A 27,187-nucleotide genomic window follows, 5' to 3' on the forward strand; every position below is an offset into this window, starting at 1 on the left:
TCTATAGTTGAAATTGAGATTCATATTAAATAGGTAGAAATAAATCTGGGTAAAGAATCAATCATAGTAAATACTTTCTGAAGATCTATCGTGTAACACTCATTTTATGTACGTTATTACAATTACCCTACAGGTAAGTACTATTATCTTCAATTTATAGATGAATTTATTGAGATGCAAGTAAGTTTCTGAGTCACAGAGCTTGTGAGTGGCACAGCCAGATTTAAATCCAAGTTTGATTCCAAAACTCATGCTTCTGTTACCACATCACTTTGTCTTGTAAACAGAATATCATTGCAGCAAATCTTTCATCCCACTGTGCTGTAAGAAGGAACAGTACACCTGGAATTTTAAAAACTTGAACCTGAATTTGAATTCTTACTTACGTTAGGTATGAAAAATCGGTTAAGCCCTCTATAAACGGTACCATCTTTTGTAAAAATAACATAGTGAATAGATGACAGCTAGTCACACAGGTGAATGAGGAACAGATAAAAGTAACAGAAGAATGGACATTCTTCTGATATTGGCAAATACTATGTACTCAGTAAAATTCACTGAATTTAAACCTAAGTAAAGGGATTGTGTACAGCATCAGTTTTGTGCTAGTTAAGACCATTTTAAATATAGATTTGGAAGAAAATAGTTATAGTTTATAGCTAATTCACAACTGTTTCTGCTATTTAAGAACTCTACTATCGAGTCATTATAGTTGGCAGAAACGATATGTAGTCACAGCATATGATCCTATGGCAAAACTTCTGATACCATATTTTCATCGCTTCCCAAGATGTCCTATAGGTGACAGCATGGCCTTTGGCATGGTACCTACAGAGGAGACACTCAGTAAATATGTGGTGAATTAAGTAAATGAGGGGACAGAAGAAAAGGAGGAAGAGAAAAAAAAAGGACAAGAAGAAGAAAGGCTGCTTGAATTTAAAAGCAGGTAACGGCATATCAGTTGAAAACTATTAGATGACTCAAGTATATCTTTTAAAAGTCCACAAAGTTTCTATTTTAATACAGATGAAATAGATTCTTTCATTTTATAAAAATGTAATACAATTTGTTATTCAACAACTATGTTACTTATTAACTTTGCCTCTGTATATGCTGCCAGCAAAGAAATATTAAGAAATCCTGACTTGAGCCAAGATGGCCGAATAGGAACAGCTCCGGTCTATAGCTCCCAGCCTGAGCGACACAGAAGACGGGTGATTTCTGCATTTCTGTTTGAGGTACCGGTTTCATCTCACTAGGGAGTGCCAAACAGTGGGTGCAGGACAGTCAGTGAAGCACACTGTGTGCGAGCCGAAGCAGGGCGAGGCATTGCCTCACTCAGGAAGTGCAAGGGGTCAGGGAGTTCCCTTTCCTAGTCACAGAAAGGGGTAACAGACGGCACCTGGAATATCGGGTCAGTCTCACCCTAATACTGCGCTTTTCCAATGGGCCTGGAAAATGGCACACCAGGAGATTGTGTCCCACACCTGGCTCGGAGGGTCCTATGCCCACGGAGTCTTGCTGATTGCTAGCACAGCAGTCTGAGATCAAGCTGCAAGGCGGCAGCGAGGCTGGGGGAGGGGCACCCGCCATTGCCCAGGCTTGCTTAGGTAAACAAAGCAGCCAGGAAGCTCAAACTGGGTGGATCCCACCACAGCTCAAGGAGGCCTGCCTGACTCTGTAGGCTCCACTTCTGGGGGCAGGGCACAGACAAACAAAAAGTCAGCAGGAACCTCCACAGACTTAAATGTCCCTGTCTGACTGACAGCTTTGAAGAGAGTAGTGGTTCTCCCAGCACGCAGCTGGAGATCTGAGAACAGACAGACTGCCCCCTAAAGTGGGTCCCTCACCCCTGAGCAGCCTAACTGGGAGGCACCCCCCAAGTAGGGACAGACCGACACCTCACTTGGCCGGGTACTCCTCTGAGACAAAACTTCCAGAGGAACTATCAGACAGCTGAATTTGTGGTCTCACGAAAATCCGCTGTTCTGCAGCCACCGCTGCTGACACCCAGCCAAACAGGGTCTGGAGTGGACCTCTAGTAAACTCCAACAGACCTGCAGCTGAGGGTCCTGTCTGGTAGAAGGAAAACTAACAAACAGAAAGGACATCCACAACAAAAACCCATCTGTACATCACCATCATCAAAGACCAAAAGTAGATGAAACCACAAAGATGGGGAAAAAACAGAGCAGAAAAACTGGAAACTCTAAAAAGCAGAGCACCTCTCCTCCTCCAAAGGAATGCAGTTCCTCACCAGCAATGGAACAAAGCTGGATGGAGGATGACTTTGACAAGTTGAGAGAAGAAGGCTTCAGACGATCAAACTACTCTGAGCTATGGGAGGAAATTCAAAACAATAGCAAAGAAGTTAAAAACTTTGAAAAAAAATTAGACGAATGGATAACTAGAATAACCAATGGAGAGAAGGGCTTAAAGGAGCTGATGGAGCTGAAAGACAAGTTTCGAGAACTACGCGAAGATTGCAGAAGCCTCAGTAGCAGATGCGATCAACTGGAAGAAAGCGTATTGCTGATGGAAGATGAAATGAATGAAATGAAGCGAGAAGGGAAGTTTAGAGAAAAAAGAATAAAAAGAAATGAACAAAGCCTCCAAGAAATTTGGGACTATGTGAAAAGACCAAACCTACGTCTGATTGGTGTACCTGAAAATGACGGGGAGAATGGAACCAAGTTGGAAAACACTCTGCAAGATATTATCCAGGAGAACTTCCCCGATCTAGCAAGGCAGGCCAACATTCAGATTCAGGAAATACAGAGAACACCACAAAGATACTCCTCGAGAAGAGCACTCCAAGACACATAATTGTCAGATTCACCAAAGTTGAAATGAAGGAAAAAGTGTTAAGGGCAGCCACAGAGAAAGGTCGGGATACCCACAAAGGGAAGCCCATCAGACTAACAGCTGATCTCTCGGCAGAAACTCTACAAGCCAGAAGAGAGTGGGGGCCGATATTCAACATTCTTAAAGAAAAGAATTTTCAACCCACAATTTCATATCCAGCCAAACTAAGCTTCATAAGTGAAGGAGAAATAAAATACTTTACAGACAAGCAAACGCTGAGTGATTTTGTCACCACCAGGCCTGCCCTAAAAGAGCTCCTGAAGGAAGCACTAAACATGGAAAGAAACAACCGGTACCAGCCACTGCAAAAACATGCCAAATTGTAAAGACCATCGAGGCTAGGAAGAAACTGCATCAACTAATGAGCAAAATAACCAACTAACATCATAATGACAGGATCAGATTCACACATAACAATATTAACGTTAAATGTAAATGGGCTAAATGCTCCAATTAAAAGACACAGACTGGCAAACTGGATAAGGAGTCAGGACCCATCAGTGTGCTGTATTCAGGAAACCCATCTCACGTGCAGAGACACACATAGACTCAAAATAAAGGGATGGAGGAAGAACTATCAAGCAAACGGAAAACAAAAAAAGGCAGGGGTTGCAATCCTAGTCTCTGATAAAATAGACTTTAAACCAACAAAGATCAAAAGAGACAAAGAAGGCCATTACATAATGGTAAAGGGATCAATTCAACAAGAAGAGCTAACTATCCTAAATATATATGCACCCAACACAGGAGCACCCAGATTCATAAAGCAAGTCCTCAGTGACCTACAAAGGGACTTAAACTCCCACACAATAATAATGGGAGATTTTAACAAGCCACTGTCAACATTAGACAGATCAACAAGACAGAAAGTTAACAAGGATATCCAGGAATTGAACTCAGCTCTGCACAAAGTGGACCTAATAGACATCTACAGAACTCTCCACCCCAAATCAACAGAATATACATTTTTTTCAGCACCACACCACACCTATTCCAAAATTGACCACATAGTTGGAAGTAAAGCTCTCCTCAGCAAATGTAAAAGAACAGAAATTATAACAAACTGTCTCTCAGACCACAGTGCAATCAAGCTAGAACTCAGGATTAAGAAACTCACTCAAAACTGCTCAACTACATGGAAACTGAACAACCTGCTCCTGAATGACTATTGGGTACATAATGAAATGAAGGCAGAAATAAAGATGTTCTTTGAAACCAACGAGAACAAAGACACAACATACCAGAATCTCTGGGACATGTCCAAAGCAGTGTGTAAAGGGAAATTTATAGCACTAAATGCCCACAAGAGAAAGCAGGAAAGGTCCAAAATTGACACCCTAACATCACAATTAAAAGAACTAGAAAAGCAAGAGCAAACACATTCAAAAGCTAGCAGAAGGCTAGAAATAACTAAAATCAGAGCAGAACTGAAGGAAATAGAGACACAAAAAACCCTTCAAAAAATTAATGAATCCAGGAGCTGGTTTTTTGAAAAGCTCAACAAAATTGATAGACCACTAGCAAGACTAATAAAAAAGAGAGAAGAATCAAATAGATGCAATAAAAAATGAAAAAGTGGATATCACCACCGATCCCACAGAAATACAATCTACCATCAGAGAATACTACAAACACCTCTATGCAAATAAACTAGAAAATCTAGAAGAAATGGATAAATTCCTCAACAAATACACCCTCCTGAGACTAAACCAGGAAGAAGTTGAATCTCTGAATAGACCAATAACAGGTTCTGAAATTGTGGCAATAATCAATAGCTTACCAACCAAAAAGAGTCCAGGACCTGATGGATTCACAGCCAAATTCTACCAGAGGTACAAGGAGGAACTGGTACCATTCCTTCTGAAACTATTCCAATCGATAGAAAAAGAGAGAATCCTCCCTAACACATTTTATGAAGCCAGCATCGTCCTGATACCAAAGCCTGGCAGAGACATAACCAAAAAAGAGAATTTCAGACCAATATCCTTGATGAACATTGATGCAAAAATCCTCAATAAAATACTGGCAAACCGAATCCAGCAGCACATCAAAAAGCTTATACACCATAATCAAGTGGGCTTCATCCCTGGGATGCAAGGCTGGTTCAACATACGCAAATCAATAAATGTAATCCAGCATATAAACAGAACCAAAGACAAAAACCACATGATTATCTCAATAGATGCAGAAAAGGCCTTTGACAAAATTCAACAACCCTTCATGCTAAAAACTCTCAATAAATTAGGTATCGATGGGATGTATCTCAAAATAATAAGAGCTATCTATGACAAACCCACAGCCAATATCATACTGAATGGGCAAAAACTGGAAGCATTCCCTCTGAAAACTGGCACAAGATAGGGATGCCCTCTATCACCACTCCTATTCAACATAGTGCTGGAAGTTCTGGCCAGAGCAATCAGGCAGGAGAAGGAAATAAAGGGTATTCAATTAGGAAAAGAGGAAGTCAAATTGTCCCTGTTTGCAGATGACATGACTGTATATCTAGAAAACCCCATCGTCTCAGCCCAAAATCTCCTTAAGCTGATTAGCAACTTCAGCAAAGTCTCAGGATACAAAATCAATGTACAAAAATCACAAGCATTCTTGTACACCAATCACAGACAAACAGAGAGCCAAATCATGAGTGAACTCCCATTCACAATTGCTTCAAAGAGAATAAAATACCTAGGAATCCAACTTACAAGGGATGTGAAGGACCTCTTCAAGGAGAACTACAAACCACTGCTCAATGAAATAAAAGAGGATACAAACAAATGGAAGAACATTCCATGCTCATGGGTTGGAAGAATCAATATCGTGAAAATGGCCATACTGCCCAAGGTAGTTTATAGATTCAATGCCATCCCCATCAAGCTACCAATGACTTTCTTCACAGAATTGGAAAAAACTACTTTAAAGTTCATATGGAACCAAAAAAGAGCCCACATCACCAAGTCAATCCTAAGCCAAAAGAACAAAGCTGGAGGCATCATGCTACCTGACTTCAAACTATACTACAAGGCTACAGTAACCAAAACAGCATGGTACTGGTACCACAACAGAGACATGGATCAATGGAACAGAACAGAGCCCTCAGAAATGATGCCACATATCTACAACTATCTGATCTTTGACAAACCTGACAAAAACAAGCAATGGGGAAAGGATTCCCTATTTAATAAATGGTGCTGGGAAAACTGGCTAGGCATATGTAGAAAGCTGAAACTGGATCCCTTCCTTACACCTTATACAAAAATTAATTCAAGATGGATTAAAGACTTAAATGTTAGACCTAAAACCATTAAAATCCTACAAGAAAACCTAGGCAATACCATTCAGGACATAGGCGTGGGCAAGGACTTCATGTCTAAAACACCAAAAGCAATGGCAACAAAAGCCAAAATTGACAAATGGGATCTAATTAAACTAAAGAGCTTCTGCACAGCAAAAGAAACTACCATCAGAGTGAACAGGCAACCTACAGAATGGGAGAAAAGTTTTGCAACCTACTCATCTGACAAAGGGCTAATATCCAGAATCTACAATGAACTCAAACAAATTTACAAGAAAAAAACAAACAACCCCATCAAAAAGTGGGCAAAGGACATGAACAGACACTTCTCAAAAGAAGACATTTATGCAGCCAAAAAACACATGAAGAAATGCTCATCATCACTGGCCATCAGAGAAATGCAAATCAAAACCACAGTGAGATACCAACTCACACCAGTTAGAATGGCCATCATTAAAAAATCAGGAAACAACAGGTGCTGGAGAGGATGTGGAGAAATAGGAACACTTTTACACTGTTGGTGGGACTGTAAACTAGTTCAACCATTGTGGAAGTCAGTGTGGCGATTCCTCAGGGATCTAGAACTAGAAATACCATTTGACCCAGCCATCCCATTACTGGGTATATACCCAAAGGACTATAAATCATGCTGCTATAAAGACACATGCACACGTATGTTTATTGCAGCACTATTCACAATAGCAAAGAGTTGGAACCAACCCAAATGTCCAACAACGATAGACTGGATTAAGAAAATGTGGCACATATACACCATGGAATACTATGCAGCCATAAAAAATGATGAGTTAATGTCCTTTGTAGGGACATGGATGAAGCTGGAAACCATCATTCTCAGCAAACTATCACAAGGACAAAAAACCAAACACCGCATGTTCTCACTCATAGGTGGGAATTGAACAATGAGAACTCATGGACACAGGAAGGGGAGCATCACACTCTGGGGACTGTTGTGGGGTTGGGGGAGGGGGGAGGGACAGCATTAGGAGATACACCTAATGCTAAATGATGAGTTAATGGGTACAGGAAATCAACATGGCACATGGATACATATGTAACAAACCTGCACATTGTGCACATGTACCCTAAAACCTAAAGTATAATTAAAAAAAAAAAAAAAAAGAAATCCTGACTTGATCATCGTGAATCACAAGGCCTACCTGGATTGTTTTATCACACTAACTGCTCAGCTAATCATTCAACCTCAAGTTTGTTTTTTATGACACTCCAAGGATGCCCTTAGCTGCGTCACTACTTTGACATCAAAAGCTTAGAAATAACAATTAAGCAGATTCATGACTTACTAAATGACACATAACTAGAATTGAGACTTACGAACTTTTACTTCCATGCTAAACCCACAGGGACACAATATCTCTAAAACATTAATCATAATTGGGCACAAATATTTTTTGTCAGAATTCCCTCCTGCCCTCATTTGCTTTTATATCTCATTAAGTTCATATCCTATTAATTGAATTATTGCTCTCAATATGTTGACTTTTCACCATCATAAGCTTATACTGATTTTTCAAACTCATATTGTAAAAGCAAGCTATCATGAAATGTAAAGATGTCCACTTTGGTTAAGATTCACGTAAAGGTTTGAAGTTGGAGAAAACTCCTGGAACACAGGTCTTTCTTTTCATCACTTTTCCTCCAATCATCATCTGTGAAATTCTTCCCAACTTCTTAAATGCATATTCAAAATCCCATCCAAGAAACCAATCTAATATTCAGAGGCATGGATTATAATAATAAAGTTGATCTCCATGGGTATTACTGACAAAACAATCATTAAAATAAAAAGATAAAAATGAAGAAATAAGCCAAATCAAAATATATAATTCTCCTTCTCAGGTGGGAAGAAATACGCAAATTCAGGGAAGCAGGAATTGCAATAAAATGTCTAACTCCGTTCTTTCATTATCTGTTAGAGTAGAGAGAGAAAGATGCAATAAGCATGGATGGGGATTTTTTTTTTAATTTTCTGTATGGTGTGAGGAGTAAAATATAAGGAATAAATTTGTTTGCTTTAAAGGTTTAAAATGTTCTCATTTGAAGTAATTACATGTGTTTTATTTTTAAAAAAGCAATTGTAGGCACAATAAATGGTCAAATAATCTTGTTGTAAAAACAAGTTTCAATTAGTATATAACTCTAGTCTAAAAAGAAATAAGGAAGAATAGAAGCTGAAATAGCCAGGAAATAGAATATTTTCCTATCAAAACATCAAAGTAGGCAAGACGCGGTGCCTCATGCCTGTAATCCCAGAACTTTGGGAGGCTGAGGCGAGTGGATCATGAGGTCAAGAGATCAAGACCATCCTGGTCAACATGGTGAAACCCCGTCTCTACTAATACAAAAATTAGCTGGGTGTGGTGGTGTTCACTTGTAGTCCCAGCTACTTGGGAGGCTGAGGCAGGAGAATTGCTTGAACCTGGGAGGTGGTGGTTGCAGTGAGCCGAGATCGTGCCACTGCACTCCAGACTGGTGACAGAGCGAGTCTCCATCTCAAAAATAAATTAATTAATTAATTAATTAAAGAATTCTGTTTATTTTTTTAAGATAGTACACAGTGCCAGTTAGTATAAAGCAAATTTTATCACACATGGTTGATGAAATTTTAAATCTAATTATTTTAGCAAACAGTCTGACTACATGTATCTTTAAAGAACATTAAATATTACATATTACTTATTCCATAAAGTCTCCTTATGGTAAAAAAAAAGTGTATATATATATATATATATATATATATATATATATATATATAAACCGTTTTTTAAAACCTCTGCCTTTCAATACTTGGGTAATGATACAGTAATATTTTCATCAATGTGGCAAATTTGACCACAAAATTGACCATATGGTTAAGCAAACTATAGTGTATTATTTAGATAGCCTATTACATAAATATTAAAATGGCTTCACAAAGAATTTGCAAATAGTCTGAGAAATGCTTATTTTATGCTAAATAAAATGAGAACAAGATTTAAAAATGTATATCATAATATTAACATAAGTGTGTAAAACAAAATTAAAAAACTGTAGGAAAAAGAAGAATAGAAAAACGTACACTAACATGATACTGAATTTTTACTGACTAGTGAGACTAAAGTTTAGTAAGCTGCTTTTCTTTCTAATTTTCATCATTTTCTAAAGTTTCCATAGAGAACAGGGCTTATTTTTGTAACTGAGCAAAAGTATAATAAGATCTACTTTAAAAAATTAAAAATGGAGTTATAGTGAACCTACCAAAAAAGAGATGGAAACAAGGTATCTCTCTTCATTTCCCTTCATTTGTTTTCTAGGAGAATCTGTATTAATAGCAAAACAGTACACAGTGTGCACATATGTGTGTGTGTGTGTTATAGAGATAGATAGATAGATAGATAGATAGATAGATAGATAGATAGATAGACAGATAGATATGGGGAAGGATATAGGCTTATAAATGTGAGTTGAGTAAAAATTGTATTGGCCTCATGATTTTTAAGCTATTTTCCAGAATCAACCAGCTTGTTCTTATCCTGGAAGTGGAAAACTATATATCTCTATTGAAAAAACACATTCATCTCTTCCTCTGAAAAACAGGAGATTATCTCTCAGTTCCCTCAACCATGAAGATAAATGTCTAAAGAAATTGAGCTGCTTGAATGTTCATATCCATTATAACAACTTGTACTGAGCAGAGGAGTTATCGTACCTGACATTACCCAGAGAATAAAATAAAATGAGCATGCTTTTTCACTAAAATGAAGAGTTCAACTCATTTGATAAGTCAACTGTGCTGTCTCCGAAAAATAAACCTTTTCACAGTCTTCCTTAAAAAGAAAAAAATCACACAATGCTATAATACCCAGCAGACTTTCCATTCAATTAGCCATTAATAGAAATACTAAAAAGAGGTGCTTGAGGGAAGAAACTAAAGCTCAAAATTTGATATGGCCAATCATACATGACATTTGGGATTAAGTTCTGCCTTTTAGAGTACTCATTCATTGAAGTACATGTTTTATTCAAAATAGATCTAGTCAAAAATGTGGCTAAGAGTATGCTAGCCATATGAGCCATATGGCGAACACGCTGGATTCTGATACCTAATTAAGATAGGAGTAGCTTAGCCTTAACATACTGCTGGAAACTGTCCTTACTATGAAAAAATCAGTGACTCACAGATTCTTTCATGGCAAGAGACTTGATCAGTCACAAGATCAGACTCGAGCCAGTTTCAAAAAACTCTTGGTTGGAGGAAACTTAAGTAAAGTTTTAAAAACAACAACTCCTCTAAGGAATCTAGCGCTCTTAATCAGACATACATGTTTAATCCGCATTTTAATTCTCAGAGATGGTCTGCCTTTGTAGCATCAACTCCGATTGGAACAGAGAGATGGGGGAAGGCTATGCTGTAAATCCCAGCAGTTTCTAAATCTCACCTTTCCAAATGGTCACTCCACATCAAGGTTGAGGAGCACTGGCCGGGCGCGGTGGCTCACGCCTGTAATCCCAGCACTTTGGGAGGCTAAGGCGGGCGGATCACGAGGTCAGGAGATCGAGACCATCCTGGCTAACATGGTGAAACCCCGTCTCTACTAAAAATACAAAAAATCAGCCGGGCGTGGTGGCGGGCGCCTATAGTCCCAGCTACTCGGGAGGCTGAGGCAGGAGAATGGCGTGAACCCCGGGAGGCGGAGCTTGCAGTGAGCCGAGATCGCGCCACTGCACTCCAGCCTGGGCCACAGAGCGAGACTCCGTCTCAAAAAAAAAAAAAAAAAAAAAAAAAAAAAAGGTTGAGGAGCACTGGCAGGGTAAGGAGGTGGAGCTGGATGCATAGTTGTTTGTGTGGTACCTGATTTGTGAACAGACAGGATTTCACAGGACACTTCTTTGAGTATTTTTAAAGAAAAGCAAAACCAAAACCTGCATATCGAAGTCACATTGGCTATGATCAATAAGGATGTTTTAGATATTACCTTCCTAGGACCATCTCATTTCTACTTCCACGCTTTCACTCACACTTATTTCCTCCTACACGTATGTGTCAAATACCACTTGTGGGCAGAGACCATGTCTGATGTGACTGGGGAAGTTATCACAGCACTTGTTAAATGCCGAATAAGAACTCATTGACCTCAAGTGATTGGTGAAGGGAAATCTAATTCAACCACCCTCCAGCTGATTATTTTTCGTGATTTCCCATTGCTCTGGGATAAAGACTAGAATTCTTAACATGACATCAAAGGCTGTTTTATCTGGCCTCGGGATGCAATTTCAGCCTCTTTTCAAACTTTTTGCCTTTTTGGTTGTATGTGCTCAGGCTACACCAGCCATCTTCGAACATTATGAACAGTGTCATCCTCCTTTACACCTCAGGGCCTTTGCACTGGCACTTTCTTCTGCCTGCAGTATGCTTCCATTTCTTCATCGCCTGGCTGACTTCTACTCATCTGATAGATCCCAACTTGGAGAACCACTTTCTTGGAGAACATCCTGTTGACTAGGACTGGTCCCCCACTATATGACAGGTACTATTTTTTCTTTCAGGAACTCATGTTGTATGAAACGTATAGTTCTGTGTGTGATTATTTACTGAATATGTGTCATTGTACCTAAGCTATAAGCTTCATGAGAGCAGGAACCAGGCCTGGTTTTGCTTACCACTGAGTCTCCAGCAGCTACCACGGTGCCTGGCACAGAAATCACAGTGGATAAGCATTTGTGGCCCGAGTGAATAATGCTGCACAGCCAGTCCTGAGGCCCATCCCTCAACAGCATTCTCCATATTACGCATCTCCTAAATTCATTGGATGTCACAGCCGAAAAACGATTCCTTTTTTTATATATTTCTCAGTAATTGTCTTATAAGAAAAAGACAGACTAAAATGAATTCCCCATAAAAATTTGTTACAAGAGAAAGGAGAAAGAAATAAAATCCAGTGTTTCTTCAGTCTTTTTAAATTGGCTTTCTAAAGTTTTTTTTTCTCAAAAATTTAATTAAGATTATCTTAAGCAGCATGGCCATCTTAAGTGGCATGGCATTATACAAGCTGTCCAGACAGACATATAGTTTTCCAATCCTTAACTGTGTTAAGCAAATGGATGATTTCTGTTTTAGGTAGGCAGTGCTGTGTGAAGAATCATAAAATGCCATGTTTTCTTTGCAGCAAAAATTACACTTTGACCAATACGTATTCCACAGCAAACAGAAAAAGTTTAGTGGCAATTTGCACAGAAATTTTATGGTTCTGGAAGAGTGGTCAGACGTGGAGGAGAAAGGAGAACAGGTTTTAGGGGTTTTTTATAAATTTTTTTTCTGCAAGACTTTCAAAGACCCCTTTGTACTCCTATGTGAGAAGATTCTCCATCTGCTAAAGAACGATCTGGTTAGGATAAGTTCTCACCTTAGCTGACCACTAGGTTCCTCTTCCTGCTATTATGCTGCTTGGTTCTTATTTAGAGGCCTGCTTTAACTAAGGAAATGCCCTTGGGCTTGATTATTTGTTGGCTAAACTTTAGAAGCAGACTACAGCTGTAGGAATTTCGATATCACATACCTGTACAATGTCAAAAAGCAGGAGATTAAAAAAAAAAAAAAAACTAAAAGAAGAGGCATCGCAAGGTAGTTTGTCAAGAGCCAAGAGTTCTGAAGCATATGTTTCCCTAGTGGCACTGTGTGTGGAGCACAGAGGACTTTTAGGGCTGTGAAATTAATCTATGACTCCATAATAGTGGACGTGTCGTTATACATTTTTGCAAACCCATGGAATGTACAACAGCAAGGGTGAACCCTAATGTAAACTATGGACTTTGGGTAATAATGTGGTGTCATTGTAGATTCATCAATTGCAATAAATATACCACTCTGGTAGGGGACATTGATAATGGAGGAGGCTATGCACATGTGGGGACAGGGCGTCTGTGAAAAACCTCTGTACTTCACAATTCTGCTATGGACTGCTCCAAAAAATAAATTCCATTTAAAAAAATTGTTGTTTATTGGAGATTATATATGATTTGATCTACTAATAGCCTTGTTACTACTGTTTCTGACCCAAGTTTTCCTTCTCTTTAACATGTCCTGCATATTGTTTCCAAGGCAAATCTTGGCAAATCATAAATATCTTTGAAAGTTTCCCATTTCTAAAAGATAAAGACTACCATATGTCAGGTGATGCCAAGCCCCTTTGCCTTTCATTTCATTTCATGCTTAAACCCTTTAATACACTGATCTTCATTCACACCAAATATGGCCTGTCCTGAAACTATAAGGATGAGCAGGTACTAATGGGCCTCTCTTAGACATATCAGCTCTTGCAGCCATAAAGATTTTCCTTTATGCTGCCTAGGATCTTCCTGCCTGAAATAAATCTTGTTCTTGTCTCAACTAAACTTGCAGGTCTGCTGTGTTCTTCCCAAATTGCCAAGTATATAAGATATCCAATCTACTAGCAAAGTTTATCCTCCCTCTGGATGTGAGAGCCCAAAGATTTCAATTTAGACAGCTTTATTTACTAAGCTGTGTTACAGGATATTTTAAAATAATTCAGTTAAGGTGATGCAGGCTATTTAATTGTGTATTTGGAGGGAGGGTCGGTGTTGATCTTCCAATTCGAATTTAACTCTTGGGCCAAATTATTTTCCTATGGCAATTCTGAAAGATGATTGATGTGTGAATGGGGACGTCACAGACACCAAATGGAGACTCCAGAAACATAGCTCATTTGTTTGGCCTTCTGCTATGGCTCGTTTGTGGACCCTGCGGCCGTTTATGGTTTAGCTGAGGATGCCTGATGTCTGTATTCACAGAGCCATGCTGCCTCTGTGGGCTGAACACCGTGCTAGTTTGTCTACGAGATTCCTTCCAGAATGACCCAGCTGTACCACAGGGTTATAGCTACTTTCCATCATGTCGTTAATAGTTCTTTCTGCTCACCCACACCAGCTCACTCATTTATCCCCATCCACTGCTTGATCCTAAATAACTGAGGACTATGATGGTCTGTGCTGTCACTTCAGAATTTCAAGGCCAGTTTTGTAACATGGCATAAAGCCAGCTAGATTTTGAAGGAAAAAGAGAAAACTAGCCTAGAATTCCCTCTCTTCACCTCTGATTACTTGAGTCCTTGTTACAGGTCATCCCGCTCCCATAGCTATCCCCTCCCTCTTCCAACTTCCTGACCATTGGCTCCTTTCCAACCACTTTCAGATATGTGGAGGCTTCCCTTGTCTTGGGAAACCAATACACACAAACACCTGTGCTTGACTGTCTCTACTCCTTCCTACAAGTGCAGTCGAATGTTTTGCCTTCCTTTAACACCAGCTTCTTTAAGTGACATGCAGTCTCAGTTGCTCCTAATTCCTTCCCTTTTAGCTCCCTCCTAAACAACTGACCAGAATTAGAAGGTCCTCTCCCTTTGTCAGACACTGTTCAAACACTTTACAAATAACAACTCATTTAATTATTTGTAATTGGTACTCTTATCATCTTCACTTGAGATATGCAGAAACTGAGGCAAAGATAGGTAAAGTAACTTGCCTAAGGTCACCTCCAGATGAGTGGCAGAGTTTGAATTCAAATGCCAGCAGTCTAGTTCCAGAACACAGGTCCTAACCACACTCTACTGCCTCACTCCCTCCAAATTCTATAACTGGTTTTCATTCCTGTGCTAATGAAACTAGTCTCTTAGAAACTTTTGGTATATGCTCTCATCTTTGATTGTAGCACTCAGGCTAGATATACCTGTATTGCATATTAAGTTCTAGTATTTACAAACCTCCCCCCACTTTTTAAGCAAGTTTAATGAAACTTTATTAAGCCGGAATGAACACATTATTCTGATAAGGGTAGAACTAAATTTTATATTGTTCATGACATAAAATAGGGTTAGCTGGTCAAATTAATAAGCAAAACATATAAAGTAGTAGGAGCAGCATTTGACCTACTCAAGAGGGAAAATATAGATAATTTTAGAAATGCAAATCCAGGCTTCTGATATCAGAGGGGTCTTTCCTGATCCAGATAATAATATGTATAATGCACTTCTTGATTCCTGCCTTGCAGGAGTGTCTACTCTAGTTGGGAAGCAACTGAAATAACAAGAAATAATAGAAAATGACGCATAGTCACACCCCAGAGCATAGGATGGTGGTGTTCACCATCATCGACTTTGTTAGAATTTGCAGGGTATATTCTGAGCACTGGCAAGTTCTTCTTAGGCACCATGCCAGCTGCCACCAAGAGGGTAGTGATCCCTGTGGGCATAAACAAACTGCACATTTTAAAGCTAAAAGGAGCCTTGGAGATAATGTAATCCAACTCTCCTATTTACAGATGAGGATATGAAGCCACTTTTTTTTTTACAGTCACAAAGCTAGCTTGCAGCAAAGTCCTATCTGAAATCTAGCTTCCTCTTTCTGCTCTATCACTAGGCCCAATAATAGATTTGTAGATTTAATCCACACATAAATACCCTAGAACATACCTTATTCACAAATGCTTGCTTCTTAAAAAAATAAAAGTGTGGATAACTGAGCAGGGTTAAAAAACTAAAACGTGAGCTAGCCAATTATACTATTCAGTGAGCCCCACAAGAGCAGAGATTTTCACATTTTCTGTTTGTTGATGGACCCTCAGTGAGTAAACCAGAGTCAGCCACAACGTGGTTTCATTACTATGTGGTGTTTGAATGAACGATTTCTTCTACACATTTTTATATACAATGTCTATAAGTGAGTAGATATTATTTCTATTTTATAGGTGAAAAAAAATTAAAGCTGAGTGAAGTTGACTTGCTCAAATCTAGACTTAGAACCAGAACTAGAAACCAGGCTTTGGTGCCTAATTCATGATTTAGCTGTAAAAAGATTGCTTTCGTAAAAAAATTAATTAGTCACTCTGTACAGAGAATACAGACAGATTTGTCACTTCAGCAGAATTATGAGGAAATGGGTACAGCTGGCACGTTTCCCGCTGTCATTATTTACTTGCTGGTCTTTTGGGCGTGAGCCATCATTTCTAGTCCGGGGCCTGCTATATCACACTAACAACAAAAATAAACGGTTTCCCCTTCTTACTTTCCAAAGTTTCCTTCCTTTCTTATCTTTCCTCTCAGAATTCAAACTGCCTGGAGAAACAAAGTGGGTAGGCCAGGGACTGTCCTTCCAATGAACGTTCTCACACCCCTTCATGAGACTCTGATTAACTCTAACTATATTAAAGACTCTAATGCCTTACAGCTGTCTCCTCAATTTAATTTCATCTTTTGGAGTTTTTACAGCCTCACTATCCAAAGAGATTATACAGTTACCAGGCTTTGTAACTTCTAGCACTGCTTTCTGAATCTTCAACTTTTAAGGGGGTTCTGTGTTTTTCTCTTTCTAAAACATCAAAATATATTCTTAATAGACCTTCAATGCAGTTATGCTGGTCTCTTCACAGTAGTACAGATTGTAGAAGCCTTAAGAATTCAGAGAAAGGGGAAATATAAAAGTAATTGAGGGGAGTTGAGGTTTCATAAGGAGGTGCAGAGCATGAAAAGAAGAACTGGAAGGGAGGCGGGGAAGTCTTGAACAAAGACAGGACTGAATGAGCGAGAGTGGAAGGCAGCGAGCAAATACAGCTAGTTATTGTGGATGCTTCAGTTTTGGACTAAGATTGGATAGGGCTGGATGGCAACTGGAGAAATAGCACTGTTACCACTTTCAAATAAGTGGGGACTTTGACATAGTTTGGGGGGATTGATAGCCAAAAACCCTAGGCAGGAAGAAGGGTAAACTCTAGAACATATTGCCCAGCTGGAATCCTGGTTCCACCAGTTATTAGCTGTGTGACCTTGGACAAGTTACTGCAACTTGCTGGGCCTCAGTTTCCTTCTTGGTGGAATGGGAATAAAGGTTGTAACTACCCCTATAAGATTGTTGGTGGGATTAAAGGGTTAATGCAGGCCGCCCATTAGGTCTGTAATCCCAGTGCTTTAGGAGACCTAGGCAGGAGGATTCCTAGAGCCCAGGAATTTGAGGGAGCCCAGGAATCTGAGTCATGATTGCACCAATGCACTCCAGCCTGGGTGACAGATCAAGACGCTGACTCTTAAATTTTTAAAAAAGGGGTTTATATAAAGCACTTAGAACAGAATCTGATGCAATGACACAAAGTAAGCACTCAGAAAATATTAGCTATTCCGAATTCAGCCATAACAGAGAGGCCATTTATTATGCTAGCCTCACCTACAGATTCTTGTAAGGGAAATTCCCTGGCCCACAACTTCGGAAGGGGCAACTGCAGGTCACCTATTTTGTGCAAAGATTCTGTACATTTTAGGCATACCTGATTGGACAAGGTGTGCAAGCTCAAGCCATAGGTTAGCCACTGATCTATGACTTTGCCAGTCAAGGAACAGTGACCTTATAAGAGACTTCCTTCTTGAGAATGTCAAGAAAATGAGGAAGATTAGGATCAGGAACAGAGCCATGAGGAAGAAGATGATTAAGCTAAGGAATTATACTGACAATACAGAGAAAGAATAGGCAACTGTTAATAGAAACACAATTATGACAAGTAGAAAATAACTGGTTCCAATAATGGTGGACAATAGGCAAGAGATTCCATTTACTCCAGTTGTTGATTTTCGGGATCTTAGTCTACTCTCCAACTCCAGCCTACACACTCCAAGCCATAATGTTGTTTCTTTTTCTTTCTCCTTTCTTTCTTTTCTTTTTCTTTCTTTCTTTCTCTTTTTCTTTCTTCTTTCTTTCCTTTCTTCTTTCTTCTTTCTCTCTTTCTCTCTCTTTCCTTCTGTCTTTCCTTTCTTTCTTATCTGTCTTTCTTTCTTCCTTTCTTCCAGACAGAGTCTGTCTCTGTCACCTAGGCTGGAGTGCAGTGGCACAATCACAGCTCATTACAACCTGACATCCTGGGCTCAAGCCTCCCACCTCAGCCTTCCAAGCAGCTGGGACTACAGGCATGCATCACCACACCCTGCTAATGTTTTTATTTTTTGTAGAGATAGGATCTCACTATGTTGCTTAGGCTGGTCTCTAACTCCTGAGCTCAAGTGATCTTCCCACCTCAACCTCCCAAAGTGTTGGGATTACAGGCATGAGCCACTGTGAATGGCCCATAATGCTCTTTCTATTACAATAAACCTCCTCTTCCTTAAGCTAACATAAGTGGTGATCTATTTCCTATGGCTCAAAGAATGTAAATAATCAACAAATGCAAATACCTTAGATGATGAGTTTGGGTATCCGACCCTTGCTTTAGTGATCCCTGGTACCCATCAAACAATTGACTCATGGCCCTCCAGTGCACCCTCCACGCTGCCCCCACAGTTACCCTCATTCAGAATGGGCTCCCATTCTTTTTGATATAGGCACAGACTAATTTTCTTTCAAGGGCAAGTTCAAATTCCACTTCCTCCATGAATACCTGGGGACTATACTGGACAGAGGTGAATCCAGGTTTTGTGGCATCTGAAGAGTATAAAACTTTCTTTAATAAAATGAATATAAAACTAGGTCCCTAGGAAAAGGCCTGTGCAAGTGAGAGACTTTGAAACTTCAGCTTCATTCACTTCCCTGTACATCTGCTTCTGATACCAGGTTAAGAGGGACTTTTTCTCCATGAAATTATTCTACCAGGTATATTTTACAATAGTGTGTGTAATCACACAGACCTCCTCCATAAATAAGCTCAGTCTTACATCTGCTGCCTCCCACCTTGGGAATATTGTTTGTGATTGAACTGCAGTATTCCACCCCCCTGGTCTGTTGGGAAGAAATTCCTGGTGTCTGACAGATCTACTGTCAGATTGGGGAGGGAAAACATCGATCAGTATATGACACTGCTCCGCTCATCCAGCATCTAGCATATGCCACCTAATATTGGTAGCTAAGCCATTCTCCACACAATTGTTTCTAAAGACAGCCTGCTCATTACACACACACATACACAGACATCCCAACATATATGTTTTGTAAAATTGCTTCTTATTTTTCTATTATCTTTAAAATAAAGACAAACATCTATTTCATGGGCCACAAGTCTCCTGTCATGTTTCCACCATCGTTCGTCTCTGTCTCCCACTCCATATTAGCAGAGCTAAAAAATTTACTGTCCATTTGTGGACTTCTATGCAAGGGAGCAGTCAATAAACATTTGGAGTAGTTATCTCCGCTTTTTAAATTCCACTGTTTTTTCACTTCCTCCTTCCCCATTCACCCTTGGCTCAGTTGAAGGTCTCAGTAAAGACTCATAAATAGGTGATAGATTTGTTAATTGGCTTAATTTAATCATCGCACAGTGTAAACATATATCAACACATCACAACATACCCCATAAATACAGAACATATACGGTGATTATTTGTCAATTAAAAATAAAATAAATCACAAATTTCTAAAAAGAGGCTAAACAACTAAGTGAATAAGGAGCTTTATGAGGGTGAAGCTTTGAAGAATAAAAAAAGGAGGCTCCCCAGACTGATTAGAAGCACAGTAGAGAGAGGACAGCCACCTAGAGAAACAGATCAGAGAGAGCCTGAAAGGGACCTGTGGAAATGCAAAGCCATAGTCCAGAGAGAGACCTGTCAGGTGACGGCCAGAACCTAATGACTCCCTGGAATCATCAGAGTGCTTGAGAGGGACTGCATTTCATGAAGTCACCCAGGATGTGCTTGAGTTTTTTAAATTAATCTGAAAAAAAAAAAAAAAAAAAAAAAAACCGGAACTTTCTATGGCTAGAATTGGGGATATTTGGAAACATCCAGAGTCAGTTATTGAATATCAGTACCACTTGATTATCAGCTCCATTGAGGCAGGGTTCAAATCGACCTTGTTTCTGCTGTATGCCCACACATCACAGTGCCTCTCCCATAGTATGAACTCATTAAATATTTACCGAATGAATGGATAATATTTTCAACAAGACTCAAGCTCTTTGAAATCAGAGACTGTATCATAAATGTTCTGTAACTCTAAAGAACCCAGCACAATGCCTGACACTGAGTGACACTAGTTATGATTTGCTGTCTGATTTAGAAGGCTCTTTATATGTCAAAGGGAGATATGTTTTCTTTAAGCCTGGTGATAACCACGCACACCTGGTCAAATTCACATCCTGCCTTATCTTTTATGTGCTCTCAGCTCTGTAAAGGTATAATAAGCAAAAGGAAGAACAATTATTGGTATCAAAAATACAATAATCTAGAGACTAATCCTCCCCTGAACTATCTTTGTCACTTCCTGATCCATTGAATTTGGTCAGTTTGTTCCACAAGTAGAGCCTCCTGGCTCTCAGAATCATGAGGAAACAGCCATGTCCCTGGAAGTAGACTTTAACCAGAGGCTGCTTCCTGAAAGGTCCTAGTCCCAGGGATTCATTGCCATGGAAAGCCTGAACTGACTGGAGGACCAACTGTACACATAACCATTGGGTTGAGTATAGAAATTGTTGTTACTGGATAAAGAGTTCTGTATGGTTTAGCTGTTGTGACTGTCTGCTATGTTGCTAATCAATATAAATAGTAACATTATTAAAGTTCATTAAGGCTGGGTGTGGTGGCTCATGCCTGTAATCCTGGCACTTTGGGAGGCCAATGTGTGTGGATTACCTGAGGTCAGGGGTTTGAGACCAGCCTGACCAACGTGGTGAAACCCTGTCTCTACTAAAAATACAAAAATTACCCAAGTGTGGTGGCACACACCTGTAATCCCCGCTACTTGGGAGGCTGAGGCACAAGAATCACTTGAACCAGAGAGATGGAGATTGCAGTGAGCCAAGATCACACCACTGCACTCCAGCCTGGGCAATCGACTGAGACTCTGCCTCAAAAAAAGAAAAATTCATTAAATTAACAAAATTATTCTAACTATTCAAAATTGCTCTACTAATGAAACAATAAGTGTAACTCTGCAAGGCCAAGGTGGGAGGATCACTTGAGGCTAGGAATTTGAGACCAGCCTGGGCAACACAGCAAGATCTGTCACTACCAAAAAAAATGTTTTAAATTAGTCAGGTGTGCTGGTGTGAGCCTATAGTCGTAGCTACTCAGGAGGCTGAGGTGGGAGGATGAGAGGAACCCTCGTGCCCAGGAGTTAGAAGATGCAGTGAACTCTGATTGTACCACTGCACTCCAGCCTGAACAACACAGTGAGACCCTGTCTCTAGAAATAAAATTAAAAAAAATTTTAAGTCAATAAGGAAAGCCCAAGAACTCACATCTTAGTTAATAATTTAAAGGAAAAAAATAAGAAAAAGATGTATTTTTCAAAGACAGTTAAGAATAAAGTTAACAATTCAGAAAAATTAAAGAGATATTTTAGTGAAACAACAAAAATGCTCTCTAAATCTTCAAAAACTTCCTAATACATGTTCTTGAATTGGTGATAATATTATCTTCCATCTCCTCCCCACTCTCATGGAAACCCTTCCATCATGATAGCCCTAGGGAAATGGGAGCGCTAATGTCAACTTCAGCAGCAGGAGGAAACCTTTGCAAGGAAGGGCCTTTGCCGACAAAATCCTTCTAGTGCTAGAAGAGGAGACAGCATAGAAAGAGGAGTAGGAGATAACATCCTCACTTCTCCATTACAATGGCCTCAGAGTCAAAATCCAGAAGTGGGAGAAAGAACAGAAACATACAGAGAAAGAAGAAATGGTCACAAGCTGTTTAGTACACAGGCTCATGAGGTGTCACCGCAGGCGTGTGTGGACATGAAGGAGAAAGCCAATTACGATTCCCCGACTCTCCTCCAGCCTCTCTGAAGTCTCCCTGGGGCTTATGGAAGGCAGTGGAAAGCTGAACACCATAGAGACTGCCATGGAGTTGCTATTGTTGGAGGCTGAAAGAGTAAGGGTCGTGATCAACTGAGTGTACCACTGGAGGCTGTGTGCGTAAACAGCAAACTGTTTCTCATAAATGCAGAATGTTGGCAAACTGACAAACTCTGTATGCCACCCAGAAGGACTGCAGGAGGGCAGCCACAATCCAGGCACAAGTGTTTCTTGTGATTAGGCAAATCTGAAGCCTGTTAGTAATAACGTGAACCTGTGATCAATTAAGCAGCTGATCAGTCGTTACCTCCTCCTCCCTGCTCTTTCTACCCAATAAATACAAAGGGCTGCCTTTGCTCGCTAGAAGCAGGGAGCGCTCTTCTTCCCCCGGACCCTTCCTTAAAATAGTTACTTTTGCTTAAGTCTTCATTTCTATGTTTGTCACTTTGTTCAGTCTTTTAATGACGGTCTCAGGCAGTAACAGTAGAGATGGTCTCAAGTAGCAGCAGTGGCAGTCTATCACAGCTATGATTAGGGCTAAGATGACATTGTTAGAGGCATTTGAACCAGAGCCACTCTGAAATCTACTGGGCTGCATTCCCAGACGGTTAGGCATTCTAAGTCACAGGATGAGATAGGAGATCAGCACAAGATACAGGTCATAAAGATCTTGCTGTTAAAACAGCTTACAGTAAAGAAGCTGGCCAAAGCCCACCAAAACCAAGATGGCGACGAGAGTGATCTCAGGTCATCCTCACTGCTACACGCCCACCAGCACCATGACAGTTTACAAACACCACGGCAACAACAGGAAGTTACCCTATATGGTCTAAAAAGGGGAAGCATGAATACTCAGCCGCTTGTTTAGCATATCATCAAGAAATAACCATAAAAATGGGCCACAAGCAACTCTCAGGGCTGCTCTTTCTATGGATTAGCCATTTTTTATTCCTTTACTTTCTCAGTAAACTTGCTTTCACTTTACTCTGTAGACTCACCCTGAAGCCTTTCTTGCCTGAGATCCAAGAACTGTCTTTTGAGATCTGGATCGGGACCCCTTTCCTGTAACGCCATGGCAGAGACAGCAGTTCCTACGAGGGGACAAGCCTAAGGCAATGGACCGGAGGAAGGAAGTGGCTGTGCCTAAAGGGTCTTCTGTGCCACTGAGGTGACAGTGGGGTCAAGTCAAGGAAGCAGGACCACAAGGCTAGAACATGTTGAGGAAACTGTTCCCAGGTTTCATCAGCACTGAAATCAATGATGGATGTCAGTGGCTGTCTAGCAACCAGGCAAGACAACAATTGATTCTGGGGATTTCAGGGAGGACCCAAAGGGCAGGATCAGGACCTGTTTTTGACAAGCTACCTCCCTTCACTTACCTGCGTTTTCACAAGGGTATGTGAGCTTTCTCCTTTACACAGATACCATCTTGGCTAAGGGAAGGGCGTGCTGGGAGAAACCATGAGAGACAACATTTGCCTCAAAGAGACTGAATTAACCCAAAATGAGAAAATAATGGATTGATAAAATATCTTCAACTGCAAGATCAAGAACCCATCTCCTACTCCTCTACCTCCTAGCTCCTGCTCCAGCCAGCAGAGACCAAACATCTGTGAGAGTTTTGTTCTATCTAGAAAAATTTTAAACAGATATCTTTAAGCACCTAAAATTGTATTAATTTTACAATTAGTATTTACTGTAACCAGTGTACTGGTTGTACACTGTATAATTTTCACCCTGGCCATTAGCAAAAACAGAGACTCTAAGAGCCAAACAGATATCGATGGCCCTAGACAAATATGGTTACGGTTCTCCCCTTTATAAATCTGTGAATATGAGCCTTTTCTTTTCCAGTTTGATGTATTATAAAGGTGACCAGGAGGGAAACGGAAACAGTGTCAAAGATAACTAATAAAAACAGGCCATTCTAATTCCAAACAAGTTAAGAATATATGTCTAAAGACAAATTAAGTCTGACAAAATGTGTAAGTTATGTTTTGTTGTATAATCAGTAATAGGAGTCAATCAAGGGTCTCATTACAATTTTATCTACAGTTTTTACAAGGTAAATTACAAGAAATATAGCTCAGATAAAAAGAAAATATTAAATGCACTCTTCTGGTATATTACCACATCAACAGTTGAGAAGGATTAAATAAGATTAACGACTATCATAAATATGGTAATTGCACTAAGTAGTTCCATGATAAATCGATCCTTATTCTCCAAGTAAGAGCTGATTTGATTGATCTCTATGCACTTCAGTGTTCTGGAGGATTTCCTAGTCCCTGAAGTTGCAGGTGTGGTCACTGTCTGGGGCAAAACACTTAACACAGCTGAGAAGTGATTTGTTCCCTGTGGTCCCAGCTATGCATAGACATAACCACAACCACCCAATACAATCAAATTAAATCACAGCTAGTGTGACACTGCCCTAAGAATAACGATTGGATACTCGCAGAAGCTGTCAAGGGTCTTTTATACATCCGATAAATAAATTCAACTGAGTAGTGAAGGTCAATTCAATTTAGCACTCATTGATTACATATCTTTCATGTGGAAGACATTGTGCCAGGCAATGAAGAAAACTTTGACTCCTCACCAATAAAAATGTTTTATTGTTAAACAGCTCTCATTATGTAGTGTAAATTCTATGTAGTTAGTGGCTATGAAGAGTCTAAACTCACAATGCATTCTCATTTCTCTAAGTGATAGGAGTATCAAGATAAAAATGACTACAGCCCCATTAGTCACAATATGACCATTTGGAATCTGGATCTTACATAAAAGTGTTTAAAAACTCAGTTGTTTAATTTTAAATATGAAGTAATACAGCAAATTACTTATCATTCAGCTTCTCTTATTCTTAATAATATAGTAACTGTGATCTTCAAGCAAAACCTTGATAAATCCTTTCACATAAAATAACCCATAGGAAGTTTTAAAAGTCATGCAATATGGGTACATAAAATAAGGAACCATTCTCGGACTGTGGCAGAGGCTTCCAATTGCTTCCTAGCATCCACTCTCCTTTCTTTCTACCAGAGCCCTGATTATGAGGTGGGTACCAACTAAAACACTGCAATTCCAGACTCTCTCCCAGTTAGCTGTGGCAACGTGACAGAATTCCAGCCGATTATTTGTGAGAAGTGATGAGACTTCTAAAAAGTCTCCTTAAAGGAAAGAGGCACACCCTTCTTTATTTATTCCTTCCTCCTTCCTGCTGACCAGAAGGCAAAATAATGGCTGGAGCTCAAGCAGCTATATTGGATTATGAGGATGTGCACTAAGAATGACAGCTAGAAATAGCTCCAATCTCTGATAACCAGGAAGTAGCCAGCTCAGCCCTGGACTATCTACATCCAGAATTCATACAAATAGGAAAGAGATACCCATCTGTGTTCTTTTAATCATTGTTTTATTTATTTTTTGTTTTTTTCTGAAGCTGACCAAAACCTAACATAGTGATAAAGTCATCCCATCAGCCAGAATAAATTCTGAGCAGTTATCAAAAGACAACTTAATGTGAAGAGAAGGCACACTTATAAAAGGAAGCCAAGAGCTTTCATTATAGCTAGCCTAAAATGAAGTCAATTACCTAAAACATTCTGTCACCAAGGCTTTGGGAGTTAACATGAGGAGGCTGGTTTTATTGTGTATCGTGCCCAGAAGTTCAATGATAATTTCAAATTGTTCGCATGTAATATCCCCCCCAAAACTTGTACAATATTTTGAAATTCTTAAAGAGGAAAGGTGACACAGTATCATACTACTGTGTAATAAAACCTGCTCTGCCCTCATACTGGGTTTACAATACAGATAATGGCACGGGAAAGAGCTCAGAACTGAAATCAGAATGCTTGAAGCTTAACTCACCACAGACCTGGAAAGTTCCTTAAATTTTATAAAACTTGGTTTTCTTATCTGTAATATAAGGATAATGATAACAGCAGTTCCATTTTCTACACAAGGAAGTTGGGATAATCAAATAAAATAAATGTATGTCAAACTGTTATTGTTGTTACTAAAATCATTTTGGTGCTCACTTAGGTTTCACTGGGAGAGGCACTCTGTTTTCAGCTTTATGGAATAATTACCTTTTAAAAGGGACTCTTTTTTGCCTGCATTAACTTATTTTCTCTACCTTCTCACTTTCATGGTTCTGCAGGATAATTTTATTTTTGTGTCTGAGTTTTCATGACCTACATGTATGCAAATATTTTTAGCTAAAACAATATTATTGAGAATGTGTGTTTGGCTAACTCATAACTGCTTATTTTGAAACCAGCTGAGAAGCACTTGGACTGAGACTGAAAATAAAAATAAATTTATTAACAAATTATAGAAGGCTGTGCAGTTAGAATATGTCACTTACTGATTGAAATCCAAGTGCTATATACAGCAAAACTTCTTTAACCCAGAATCAAGCATCCAGACATTTCACATAGCAGCATTTAGTTTGATAGCATTGACCAGTTATCAATGGAAGCAAAAATGCCCCTGGACTTACAAAATATTGAAGTGCCTTCTGAATTATCAACAACATACTACCAGTCAATGGACCCTACACACACACACACACACACGCATATATATTTTCACATATATACATGTATTTGTAAAAATATATATGTGAAAATATATACATACATGTATGGATGTGTGTATATACACATCAAGCTTCTAGGCATGATATACAATACATTTATGTATGTGTACATATGTGAAAATATATATACACATACAGCTGGGTGCGGTGGCTCATGCCTGTAATCCCAGCACTTTGGGAGGCCGAGGCAGGTGGATCACGAGGTCAGGAGATCGAGACCATCCTGGCTAACACGGTGAAACCCTGTCTCTACTAAAAAATACAAAAAAAAATTAGCCGAGCATGGTGGCGGGCACCTGTAGTCCCAGCTACTCGGGAGGCTGAGGCAGGAGAATCACTTGAACCTGGGAGGCGGAGCTTGCAGTGAGCTGAGATTGTGCCACTGCACTCCAGCCTGGACAACAGAATGAGACTCCGTCTCAAAAAAAAAAAAATATATATATATATATAAAATACATATTATATATATTATACATATGTATCAATGTATAATATGTATACACATATTATACATATGTATCAATGTATAATATGTATACACATATTATACATATGTATCAATGTATAATATGTATACACATATTATACATATATACACATACATGCATTTTATATACATGTATAT

At 39.4% G+C, this 27,187-nt stretch overlaps 1 protein-coding gene across 7 annotated transcripts in view; it reads right to left on the reverse strand.

The window, feature by feature from the left end:
- PTGER3 (prostaglandin E receptor 3) overlaps positions 1 to 27,187 on the reverse strand; it is a 193,306-nt gene that overhangs the window by 108,268 nt on the left and 57,851 nt on the right. The window contains exons 4-5 of one of the 7 annotated variants that reach the window (XM_063624042.1): positions 10,987 to 11,030; positions 10,614 to 10,660 (exon numbers count right to left, since the gene is read on the reverse strand). The exons of the other annotated variants lie outside the window; for them this stretch is intronic. Coding sequence (XP_063480112.1) covers positions 10,614 to 10,660; positions 10,987 to 11,030 — 91 coding nt within the window. Of the gene's footprint in view, positions 1 to 10,613; positions 10,661 to 10,986; positions 11,031 to 27,187 lie in introns of those variants that run through there. 7 annotated transcript variants of the gene reach the window in all.

Source organism: Symphalangus syndactylus, chromosome 12, assembly GCF_028878055.3.
Source record: "Symphalangus syndactylus isolate Jambi chromosome 12, NHGRI_mSymSyn1-v2.1_pri, whole genome shotgun sequence".
NCBI lineage: Eukaryota > Metazoa > Chordata > Mammalia > Primates > Hylobatidae > Symphalangus > Symphalangus syndactylus.